This window comes from Macrobrachium nipponense, chromosome 33 (genome assembly GCF_015104395.2).
Source record: "Macrobrachium nipponense isolate FS-2020 chromosome 33, ASM1510439v2, whole genome shotgun sequence".
NCBI classification, from domain to species: Eukaryota; Metazoa; Arthropoda; class Malacostraca; order Decapoda; family Palaemonidae; genus Macrobrachium; species Macrobrachium nipponense.
Genome location: NC_087219.1, coordinates 16078907 through 16092220, shown reverse-complemented (window position 1 = coordinate 16092220; position 13314 = coordinate 16078907). Strand labels below are relative to the sequence as shown.

The window sequence follows — 13314 nt, the reverse complement described above, 5'->3', positions numbered from 1 at the left end:
TGTCCTTTGCCCTTTTTTTCTGTGTCTAATCCCATCAGGTTTACTAGGTCATCATTTATGTCCTTGATCCATAATTCTCTTGAACTTCCATAACATGTTTACCAACTGACCTCAAATAAATCATATGAACTTACAAACTGACACAGCAGCTGCCAAACAACCCGAGAAGCATTTCACATAAGACAACATCCTAGTTCAGATTAAGACAGTCTGAGCATGTGATAAAAAACTGAGAAGCAATCAATTAAGAGAGGCGGCTGATTTGGACGTAGCAAAAAAGGAATGATAAGACGTGAATAAAACTGTGAAGAAGGAGCAAAGGTGTGGACTTTTAGCACTTTGCAGTTCAAGCAGTGTGCAAGATGAAACAGTAAAAAAAATCATCGATAATAATAATCAATTGGAATAAATTTTATAACTACTTCCACAAGAAATTACAGTTCAGGCAAAAAGACCACAGAACAAAAGCAAGTGGACAGAGTTCATTCCATATTTAACCCTACAGTAAAGGGAAAGCTGACATAAAGACGTTTGTAATGATCAGTTTCAGTTGGAATTCTATGCACTCTAAAATATAATACGATTTTAAATCTTCATATCTACCACCTGTACTACTTTGGACAAACTTTAGTAGCAATTTTTTTTTCTGAAGTATCAAGTCATGGATCTGTTTAAGACTAATCGCTTTAACAGAAACATCAATGCAACACCATTTACTAACTTTAAATCAAATAGCTCAAAATTTGTGGAAAATTGTCTTAAATTTTCTGTATATTTATAAATATCATCATAATTTAGAATAATACAATTAAATATTAGTATATAATACACAAAAAGTATTTCTTTTTAATAAGACCACTGAGCTGATTAGCAGCTCATCTAGGGCTGGCCCGAAGGATTAGATTTTTATTTATATGGCTAGGAATTACTTAGTGACGCGACATACAGCTTATTGTAGGATTCAAACCACATCATATGGAGAAATGAATTTCTAACCACCAGAAATAAATTCCTCTGTTTCCTCACTGACAGCAGCGGGAAGCAAATTTCCACTACCAGATTGATAGGCGAGTGCATACCATTCATTCACTGAGGAACTACATAAAAAACAGCAAAGGATCATATCTTGTGAAGATGACCAGGTTCTTCTACAGCCTTCTAACAATTCACAGATAGAGGATAATTGCCATACTTATCCAGGCACTCAGTGAGAGGTCAAACTCCCATGTCCACAAAACAAGGAAACTCCACCAACTAATTCAATACAATCAAGGAAACAATGCTAACATGGCTAAAAGTGTGATGATCAGCCATGTAAAACTACCTTCTCAGTTCTCAAGGCAGTTTTCCACTACTGTCCTTACCCCAAGTGACATGAGGCAAAGGGTCTTATTGCCTGGGTTGCAACTTTACCCCTCATGTCAAGTAACATTATTATCCTTTGTTTTTATATAAGGTTTTCCCTTAATAGGGTTAGACATGTAAAGGGTACTCTCTCTTTACTCTCTTTTTCTTGTGCATTTTCTACCAAAATGTTACCACTGGGTTCAGGTTGCCATCTATCCCCTTTCTCCATGACTTTCTGGGCCTTCCTACTGATCTTCATGCTATTTTCCTATCTACTAGTATATATATTTGAATAAGTGCTCCTTTCCCTTTCTCTTAATATGGCTAAACCATCTCATTCTTTGAGACTTCAATCTATTTTTCAGCCTCTAGACACCACATCTCCAGCCATAACTCAGCATATAGTGGTCACTATCTATTCCATTCATTTAATGTCCATCTCTCCTGCATAAAAAAACACAAGTATTATTAAATTGTCATAGAATTTTGTCATGTTTACAAATGGAATACCTTCAATGCCAGTGATCCAGTACAGTAATCTCCTTATACTTCATCCATGCTAAAGAAAAAATGGCAATCATAAAGAACTTTTCTCCTTGTAGCAATTAGTACTATTCAAGAACTGCTGTCACTTGCTTCGAGAAAAAGTCCCATTTTCCACTGCTTATCATTTGGATGAAAAATCAGTGGTGTTTCCACTCCAATTAAGGAAGATCAATCCATGAAATCATGGAGAAAAATCATAACCTAGATAAAAAAAGTAGCCCAGATGGCAATTCAGGCAAAAGTGCACAGGTCAACTACAATTGAGAGGACTCTTTTACACCTAATCCATGAATGTTGAAGAGGAGCAACTCTAGGTTTCAATCATGGGAACAAAGATTGTTCCAGAGAAATAGCATAAAGGCCATTTTATGTTGACCTAGGGGAAAAAAAGAGCCACTACTATTCATGTTTTAAAGAAACCATCAAGTACATTCTTCTCTAAAAAAAAAAAAAAAAAAAAAAAAAAATCCATGCTCCTGACATCACTCATGACAGTACCCTATGATCATCAGTACAATTTCATCTGATAAGTTTCACAATTTTTACAAATCAGTCTTGCCCCTTATAAGTTATTCAAAAGAGCTTAGTCATCCATAAAAATATCTTCCCCACTGGAACACTACTATTTGTGTCTAAATCAGTCAAAGAATAAAGGTAGAACCATTGTGGTCATTACTTTGTCATGAGCTTCAAATCTACAGTATAATCTGGAACTTCAAAAACACTACCTTTTCAGTTAAATTATGTACTTTATCACTCTTTACTGGGATAACACTAAAGTAATTTACTCAAAGAATTATTTCTTAGTTTCATGATAATTCTGCCACAAAAGTCAAGAAAGAAAGTCATTAGGAAACTGATGGACATTACCTTACTATCGTTAAACTAAGTGAAATAGCCCAAATCACTATGCAGAGATTCCATAATCCCTGAGATTTCCCACGAAGAACTTTCATATCCTGAAGCCATGCTATGTGTTCCACTGGGTAATAAAGCATATCAAAAATGTTATTAACCAATTTAAGCAAACGCTGTGTCCGGTCTTCACCCTGCAACATAAAAACAAACATTTTTCTAGACAGCTCATGTTTCATAGACACAAGCTATTATTACTTTGCCATTTGCAAATCCTGCATGCTAAGGAAGATACAAAGTTCTAAACTACTAATTAATAAATATCAATCAGTAACAACTATAGCGGCTGAGGCCTTTCCAACCCAGAGGTAAGCCCTCTATCACTAGCCACAGTTCAAAATTTTTTCTTGCATCTGGAAATTGAAAAATAACCTTTTGTACCATTTACAATGCACTGGTCAAATCTCACAGTAGGCAGTATCCCCTACATGACATTGCTAATTTATCAACACTCCATTTTTCTCAATTATTATGATGCTGTAAATTCAAGGAAAAGTTATGACTTGTGAAACATGGGTGCTCCCTCACAAACCTACAAAGCATCATTTAACAAAAGATAAAACAAAGCTTTTAAGAACTAGTCTTGTTTTGAGATTTCATAAAACTATCAGACTTGAAGATTTCACTTGATTACATATGTATGGCCTTAAATTCATTTTAAATGGAAATCTGGATGCAGAATACATACAGACATGCTCTAGTGCCTATTCTTTTCCTAAAAATACAACAAACAAAAAGAACTTTTGTAACCTTCCAATTAACAAAAAAAATACTATGTGCAAAAAATTCAAATCACTGACATTACTTGAATTCAGTATCTATACTAGTACACCAGAGAAGAAATATGAAACTGAATGTGTATGAAGCACAGAAATTTTGATTTGTTGACTCCTCTTACCCTCTTTCCCAAACCATATGATAAGGAATACTGAAGCATAGACAGGTCATCAAACAACCTCAAAATCACTCTTGCCGATCCTAACTGCGCACTGATGGCTTCAGCAGCAACTCTGAAAATAAATATGAATAGTTGTTATGCATTAATTTGTATATCTTTAAAATCTAATAAAAATGTTCGTTACAATTAAGGAATAATACCAAGATGTGGCGTTCACAGGTTGTAAAATGGACTCTGATGGTTTGGGTATGAGTCAAGAAAGGGAGAAAACCATAGCATGTTCCTGGAGGAACATGCTATGGTGATAGGGTACATGTGGAAACTCTGACAAGATATGAATAAAGGCAGCAAAAACAAAAGACAGGCGAGAGAGTGGTATGAACTCATTAAACGTCTAAACCTGCGGAGGACAAATCTGGCATGAAAATGTTGTTGATTAAAGTACATGAGAGGTAAAAATTTAAGAATCAATGACCTTCAGTCAGACCTCCAACTTCATACCATCCACAAATAATGCTGAGTCATTTATAAATATCTGACCTCAAGTCAGAACCCCTCCTTAATCCCATACACAAATAATATTGAGCCATTTCATTTACAATTTGGTCACTCTTATACATGAGAACCTTCCATCAAATGATGATTTCCAGAATTACTATTTATTTCCAATTACAGTACTGTTACATGAGCAACTTGAAATCTTTACTTCTTTAACATGACTTTGCCAAATTTTCACCTCATTCAAGAAAAATTCCATTGGGTGGCATGAAAGTTTTGTTACAGCAATCTTATTAAAGATTTCAATCTTTCAAGTTCACTGTTGCTTCAGTTACGTAACTAGAATCTTCTTTCTATAGAGGGCTGAATCCAGAAAGCTAGACACATTATCAAAATATATCTCAGTTTTGAAGGCCAATAACTATCATACAGCAGAACATCATCATTAATTGACTCCCTGAGGGATGGTCAAAAGATCTGTTCTTTAATGAGAGGATAAATCTGAATTTAGACAGAATTTTGGAAGAATGGACAGGGAGATGAGAAGAGACCTAGAGGCATGGACAATCTTAGATTTACATTTTTTTATTCACAGGGTGAAAATATGATGTTTGGGTTTATGTATTCATGCAATAATGCTGCCGGGGCCTAGAAGTATAATAAAAAAAAAAAAAAAAGTAATCTGTACTTTCCCTAAAATACAAAACTGAGGTCCTTATATAAGGGATCAACTTTCAGTGCAAGCTGGAGCCAGCTTTTTAACTAAAAACAAGGTTGAATGCTATTGACAGGGTGACATAAGAGACACTGTAAAAGAGCAAATGGGAAAAAGAGGTTAGTGATTAGTGAGGAACTTGTCACAGATGTGGAAGAATTAATGAGAGATTTTTATTATCATTACGACCTATTGGACAGTAAATTAGGAATTAATGGGCTGTAAAAAGAATAACATAGCTGCTGCCATGATGAAATGCAGAGACTAAGATATGTACTACTAAACTACTACGGTAGTAAATATGAATATCCCTTTAGTAGAAAGAGCAAAGACTTATGATGAAGACTAAGGCCTGTGATATGCTACACAGCAGAAACATTGACACTAACAAAGAAAATGCAGGGAATCTTTAAAAGGTTTAACTCCAGAATGTTAAGATTCATGGCCAGAGTGTGATGGGAAGATCATATTAAGAATGTCACTGTGGAGATATGTGGTATCCAACGGGTGAAAAGAACAAGATCTTAAATACCGAGATGGTTTTCACACAAGAAGGTGTGAGGCAAAGTTAGTCAGAAAAGCAGGGAGACATGGCAATAGTAGAGCATAGACCATGAAAAAAATTATTGACCAATGGAGACCTATATTTAATATGAGTTCTGACAATGGAAAAACTCAAGTAAAAAATGCTTACGATGGTGATAATGAAGAAGCAAGAAGAAAGAGTAACTGCTTAGAAAAGTGATATATAAACCCTAGAGTACAGAGAGGCTGCGGGACACTGACTACGTACATGAGAGGGCACAGGAAATCATGGTGGAAAGTATACATGCGTCATTGTACTAGATGAAGACAATTTTGAAATAAAACCATTCATAAGGATTATGAATATATATACTGTAGTAAGAAAATCTATGGTAAAAACAAATTAGTACAAAACAAATCCTGAATGTCTATTAAATAAAAATCTATGAAAGCAATACTAAATACATAAAAATTGTAATTTACCTCGTATTTTTCTGTGTAAAGGGTGTCATAAGGAGTAAACCATACTGGACAGTTCGCATGGTTTTCTCACGTCCTCGGTAGCTTTCCAGCACCGATACAAAGTCTTGCAGACTCATTTCTGTTTAAGAAAAAACCATGTATATAAAGATTTACCTGAAAATATACAAAGCTCTCTAAAGTCCACAAACCTATCTAAAGTGCATTAGTATACAGCTACAGTAATGCCATACATATTGGAATTCTTTTTGACTCTACATGATACAGCAACATGTTTTGAATATCAAGAGATAAACATAAACACCATTAAATTACAGAGATTTACAACAAATATGAGATAAATATCATAAATAAATTCAGAGCAAAAATTTTCCCCTGACTAGCTTGCTTAACCTACCTAACCTATCTCAGCCACAAAGCCAAGTCAGGGAATGGCACTCTAAGTGAGAAGAGGATGGTAAGGTCTGGTTAGGTCAGGACATGGTAGGTAATCTAAGAAAAGTTAAGTCCTACTAGTATATTTTTGTCTGTGAAACCTTTCCCGTTGTTCTACACTCACAACTTTAACTTAACCTTTCCTAGAGGCTTCTGCCCTGATCTAAGCAGAACTTAAGTACCTCCCTAACCCAAATTTGGGCGCTATATACCTAGTACTTAGCTAACATCGAACACGTGGACTGACCTAGACTGTACCTTTGTCGTAGTAGGTCCAACCTTAGCTACTAGGCTAGTTTTTTTTTTTTTCCTAAAAATTAAAAAATGGTCGATCGACAAACTGGCAGAAACTAGGTAGTACTATAGGTAGGTAACAAGGTAAGTTACTACTTATACTGCTACACATACTACTCGACTGGCACGCTGCTAATGGATTAAAATAAGGTATTTCTATCTATTTGGTATCAATCCATCCCTAACTACCTGTAGCTACCTTGGTAGGTAGGTAATACCGGGAGGCGATGATCGGCCTGTCTACCTAGGCTACCTAGCCTAGCTAGGCTATACCTAGTAGAATCAACTCAAGACCCCGACACAAAACTAAACCTACTTAATTAATTCGGCACTGTAGGCAATAGATCTGTCGTCTTCCAGTCTCCTCAGTAAAGTATAATACGAGGTCGATATAAAATTAAATAAGTGAACGGTCACGTTGTACACAGAATAAATTACCAAAACAACCAGTCAACCACACAATCTAGAAAACACGTAACGTTTCTTGCAAAACATTATTTTGTCTTTCATTGCATTGTAAAGATTTTCTTTTTTATTGCAGTAGACAGTGAAATTTAAATATAAAAAATTAAATCGTTAAATAGAGCGAGTAAAATATTAACAAAATTATACTGTGTGTCTTGATTATGCATAGGTACGTGTTGAGAACGACGCCATTTAACTTCCCGAGAGTAAAATGTAAACAAACAGGTGGTCATACGATATAAAAACATATGGTCCCTATCCATGTAGGCATCTACTCCTACAACCTAAAAGAAAACTGGGGGAATATATAAGGTTAACCCTGAAAATTGAGAATGTTGTTAACATGGAGAGCGATGGATGTCAAAGTTAATAAATAGCATGGCTCTGCCTCAGTTACAAAAAAAGAGAAGAAATGAGAGGAGGGTTAACAGTAAAGTAGAAATATTTTGTTATCTAGTTTAATTAAAAACATATTTGATTTTTCGGGTTATTGTTGCTGAAAAGGGTAACGGACAAGAATAAAAATAAACATTTTGAAGTACTATAAAGTAAAGTAAAGCTAAATACGAGTAAAATTGAAAACAAGGGAATAAAGCTCTGCACATTATTAGAATGGTATAGTGTGCCCGCAACTGTGTTTATAGAGTGAGCGCTTAGGAATCAGGCAGGAATTAATAAAACTGAAAAGTTTTTCTGCTAAATGTAACCTTTGCATATAGTCTTCTTATTATTTTTGGTGCTGAGTTTTGCAATTTCACATCTCATGACTAATTTAGTGATTCTACCTAATTAGTCAATTATTTTTCATGATATTGTAGAACTAATGTTTTGCACGTGTGCACATATACCTCTTTTATTTATAATTTGCTTAAATTTCAATCAACGTGCCAGCACACGGCTGACTTAATCCATCCATCCATCGTATACTTATTTCCATAACGTTGGTTATGATTTACTTTCGAAGATTCATTCCTTCTTCTCAGGTGTCTTCAAGTTGATGATGGCACTGTCCCCCCTGAAGGTTATTGTGTTTTCATTCATGATCCTCACTGCCTGAAACATTTTCTCCAACCTAAATGTTCATTTCCTGCTTTAACTATTAAAAGGTGTTGCTCCGCAGGACAAGAGTATACCCCTGTCTTAACTGATTTGCACTGGCTTCCGGTGAAGGCCAGAATAATATTCGAGCTATGTGTTTTGACCCATCAAAATAAGATCGACTCTCCTCGGTATTTGAGGGACCTATTACAGATGATACAACCAGACTACTTGTAGTTTAAAGTTGATTTTTCCTCAGTCGGTGAATCCGGACCATTTAAATACACAGCTTTTACATTATATAAAGAACTTGCTCTTGAGCTGAGGCAGATTCAGGATTTGAAGTCTTTCAAAAAGAAAATTAAAACCTTCCTTTTTAATCGATGCTATGATATGGAAGATCAAACAATGAATGTGCAATTTGCAGAGTGATGAAATCCATCTGATGAAAAAAACTATTAGTTTGTTAATGAAGGCCCTACGAGCACTTTGGAAGCAGTGCGGGGACTGGATATGCCGTCAACAACAATGATTGAATGTAATAAACCAAACAAAAACTTTTCAGTTTTCTTCTGAAGATTGAAAAAGAAACCCAAAAAATCACTTTGTAACTTGTTTACTTCTAAGTATTTACATTTAGTTTTACTACACACTCGAGTACTTTCAGGCCCTATCTGTGGCCCATTTTCAAGAGATGTTTGGGATGTTAGCCTGGGTCAAGGCCCAGCAGTCTTCTGGAACTTCCTCTCGTTGAGCTGTCATTTATGTGATGGCTGTTCTGGTTTCCTTGAGTGTTGCCAATCCCCTCTTGTCGCTCTGATACCCTGAGCTGATGGTCAATGAGATTAATCCTTGAGGAAAGGGTGTGGTCACCAAAAGTCTGTTGGGCAGGAAACCTAATCTCCAGGTCAGCAGGGTCAATCTTGGCTTCTTTTAATATCAAAGCTCGGCTTATGGGATCTTCCGAGGTAAAACCTTTGTTTCCTTCTATTACTTTAATCTCTCTGATGAATGCACCTTCTACTAACCTCCTGTGACGGTCGTTTTCCCAACAATGCCTAGCTATAGCACTCCCCTGAGAGTTAAGCTGTACTGCCCTTCTATGTTCTCGGATTCTAGTCCTTATTCCCCTTCCTGATTCCCCCACATATCTGTCTCCACAATTGTTGCAATTGATTATGTATACCCCCACTACATCATCTTTATTACTGTCTTCTCCTTCCAAGAGAAGGTATACATAATCAATTGCAACAATTGTGGAGACAGATATGTGGAGGAATCAGGAAGGGGAATAAGGACTAGAATCCAAGAACATAGAAGGGCAGTACAGCTTAACTCTCAGGGGAGTGCTATAGCTAGGCATTGTTGGGAAAATGACCATACGATGGATTTCAAAAACAGTAGGCTTATATACAAAAGCAACAAAATTAGTCACAGGAGGTTAGTAGAAGGTGCACTCATCAGAGAGATTAAAGTAATAGAAGGAAACAAAGGTTTTACCTCAGAAGATCCCATAATCCGAGCTTTGATATTAAAAGAAGCTAAGATTGACCCTGCTAACCTGGAGATTAGGTTTCCTGCCCAACAGACTTTTGGTGACCACACCCTTTCCTCAAGGATTAATCTCATTGACCATCAGCTCAGGGTATCAGAGCGACAAGAGGGGATTGGCAACACTCAAGGAAACCAGAACAGCCATCACATAAATGACAGCTCAACGAGAGGAAGTTCCAGAAGACTGCTGGGCCTTGACCCAGGCTAACATCCCAAACATCTCTTGAAAATGGGCCACAGATAGGGCCTGAAAGTACTCGAGTGTGTAGTAAAACTAAATGTAAATACTTAGAAGTAAACAAGTTACAAAGTGATTTTGTGGGTTTCTTTTTCAATCATTGAATGTAATGTAATACATTTTCTGTGAACACTAATTAAGTAATATTACACTGAGAATTATGAAACTAAGTATAATTACTTACTTCTCCCTTCTTCCGGTTCCATTCCAACCACTACGTAGCCTGGATAAGCCGTCAACAAGTAAGTAATAACTACCACTAACTGGGCTCAGCCTGGCAATCCACTGACAGCCTAGTTTGGTTATCGTTTCTTTCTTAATGCTTTCAAGTTGTAGTACTTATCAGATAAGTGCTATCAAAGTGGCTCTTGTATCACTGAGACGGTCGCCAAACAGCAAGTCATCATCACCTTTGGATGTTGTCTAGTACTGAAATCAGCACAATATTCGCGTGTCGCTTAGTTTCGGACCCAGACTCGTGTCCTGAAAAGTCTTGCGCACAAACCCAGTAAGAGATTTTTTTTTTTTTTTTTTTTTTTTTTTTTTTTTACTGTGCAAGGCTCCTCGACTTAATTATCTTGTTTTTCCCCTGTCGATATAGTAGCACCAGTGTTTTCTCTGAGCACAACTTTTGTTGATTTGGTCTCAGTAAATACTAACCGAATTATGTCACTTTTCGTTTTTTTTTTTTTAATAACTTTCCTCTCTGTCTAGATTTAAGCAAAACATCTTATAAAAGACGGACACTTCATTTCCTTTGAATAGGAACCTTCATCAATGCCACTAATTAAGTATCTGGCTCTGTGTCTCTCTTATAGCCTGGGCTCAATGAGAGAAATTAGCACGGTCCAGTATCTAGACCGTAGAATTAGTTGGCCGTCTTCTCACACTTACGATAAAAAAGACATATTTATTTTCAAACTAATGCAATCAAAACAGGATTGTACTTTTTTTACCATTAGATCTCCAGTGGCTCGTAGACCTCACTGTGACCAGTTACCATTCACACCAGACAGCTATATCTAGCGTCATACCAATCGAAGTCTGGAGGCTGTAGCTAAATGAGGTTACCACACTTTTTGTTATACTTGGCTAGGTCGTGGCTCAAGATGAAAGATAAAGTTACTTCTTGAAGCGAGGATTAACCTGACCTTACATCTTGTTCGGGTTGCCCCAGGTCCCTCAGTGTGAGGCACCTCTAATGTCTACCAGAGAATTGCTAATGCATCTTCAGGTATATTTTGCATCTTCCAATCTTGGATGGTTTGGGATGCAGCTTAGATATTTGTCGAGCTTATTCTTAAACACATCTACGCTCACTCCCGATATATTCCTCAGATGAGCTGGCAACGCATTGAATAGACGCTGCATTGTCGATGCTGATGCGTAGTGTATTAATGTCCTATGTGCTTTCCTTAGTTTTCCTGGTATAGTTTTGGGCACTATTAATCTACCTCTGCTTGCTCTTTCTGATATTTTTAGCTCCATGATGTTTTCGGCAATTCCTTCTGTCTGTTTCTATTCCTGAATTATCATGTAGCGTTCTCTTCTCCTTTCTAGACTATATAATTTTAAAAATTGTAGTCTTTATCAGTAGTCAAGATCCTTAACTTCTTCTATTCTAGCTGTAAAGAACCTTTGTACACTCTCTATTTATGCAATATCCTTTTGTTAGTGTGTACCATATCATATTGCAATATTCAAGTGGACTACGAACATACGTTTTATAAAGCATAATCATGTGTTCAGCTTTTCTTGTTTTGAAGCGCCATAACAACATTCTCATTTTTGCTTTGCATTTTGCCAATAGAATTCCTATTTGATTATTGCATGACATGTTCCTATTTAACATCACACCAAGGTCTTTAACTGCTTCTTTATTTGTGATTGTCTCGTTATTAGGTCCCCTATATGCATATAGCTTTCCTTCTCTATCTCCATAATTTATTGATTCAAATTTATCAGTTAAATACCATCCTATCTTCCTCACAAGTAATTTCTCTACTTATTCTTGTGTCATCGGCGAAACTACTCACTACCGAGTCCTTAACATTACTGTCTATGTCTGCAATCATAATAACGAACAGCAGTGCAGCTAACACCGTACCTTGTGGCACACCGGATATTACCTTAGCTACATCCGATTTCTCATCGTTTGCAACAACTATCTGTTTTCTGTTGTGTAAAAATTCTTGTATACATCTTCCTACTTTGTCCACTATATTATGTTTTCTAATTTTCTTCACTAATATATTATGGTCTACCTTGTTGAAAGCTTTTGCAAAGTCTAGATAAACCACATCTGTTTCTTTTCCGTTTATCATATTTTTATATATGTTCTCATGGTGAACTAGCAGTTGGGTTTGTGTACTTTTTCCGGGTACAAAACCATGTTGTCCTATATTAAACACATTATTCTTTTATTAAATGTTTCATAATATTTTTCTTCATTACCCTTTCATACACTTTCATAATATGTGATGTTTGACTCACATGTGAGAGGTGGACAAAGAGGCAGGTAGAAGTGTACTGATTTTTATTACAGTCAAGGGAAATATAAATATACAGCATGCGGACGGAAATGTGGTCACCGACCCGCGAGAGAGTAAAAGTGGGTCGGCGAGACCCGATTTGTGTTTCTTGAGAGACATAAAATACAAAATATAAAAGTACACAATATGTGGTTATACAAGCTTTATACACTGACGAAAGCCCGCTGAATGCTCTCTCAGGGGGAAGTAAGAACAACGCGAATGATGAATTATATACAGAGAAAATTATGAATAAGCGTTGTCCTTACAAATACTCCCCCCCTAAGACAATAATTAGGTATGATTGTTGGCTGACTTCTTTGTACTTCGGGTAGTCACTCGCGGAAGCGAGCTGGACGGCGGAGGCGCCCTCGGGTGCGTGATATTAGTTGCTGTGGTAGATCCTCGGGGGTTTCCGGGGACGGGATGCCTCCCCTGAGGTGATCCTCGGGGGGTTCGACCGTCTTTCGAGGGCGGCCGCGGCTACGGCTAGGAGGTTTGGCGATCGAAGGAGTCGCTTTTTTCCGAGGAAGATTGAGGCGCCCTGTGGAATCCGCGTCTGCGAGGTCCTCGTCCATGATGAAGGCTGGTTTCAGGCGATCGATTGTGACCCAGTCCTCGCGACCGTTGATGGATAAGAGATATGCCTTGTCAGTGCGTCGTAGGACGCGGAAGGGACCGCGGTAGGGTCTCGTTAGAGGCGGGCGGCGGGCGTCATCCCTGACGAAGACGTGCTTGCACGATGATAGGGCCTTCGGGAGGAAACGTTTGGTTCTGTCGGAGAAGGTTTTGACGCAGGGCGTGAACTTCCCGGCGGATTCCCGAAGCCTGGCGA

The 13314-nt window shown here is 37.3% G+C and overlaps 1 protein-coding gene across 4 annotated transcripts in view; it reads right to left on the bottom strand.

The window, feature by feature from the left end:
• The window catches only part of LOC135202964 (peroxisomal membrane protein 11C-like), a 32653-nt gene extending 22309 nt beyond the window's left edge, over positions 1-10344 (bottom strand). The window contains exons 1-4 of one of the 4 annotated variants that reach the window (XR_010311835.1): positions 10133-10344; positions 5928-6045; positions 3707-3818; positions 2764-2942 (exon numbers count right to left, since the gene is read on the bottom strand). Coding sequence is in view for 3 of the 4 variants with exons in the window: in XM_064232477.1 (XP_064088547.1) it covers positions 2764-2942; positions 3707-3818; positions 5928-6045; positions 10133-10154 (431 nt within the window). In the remaining variant the exon portion in view is untranslated. Of the gene's footprint in view, positions 1-2763; positions 2943-3706; positions 3819-5927; positions 6046-6969; positions 7111-10132 lie in introns of those variants that run through there. The other 3 variants (XM_064232477.1, XM_064232480.1, XM_064232479.1) reach the window with 3 other exon arrangements.
• Positions 10345-13314: the final 2970 nt, after the last annotated feature.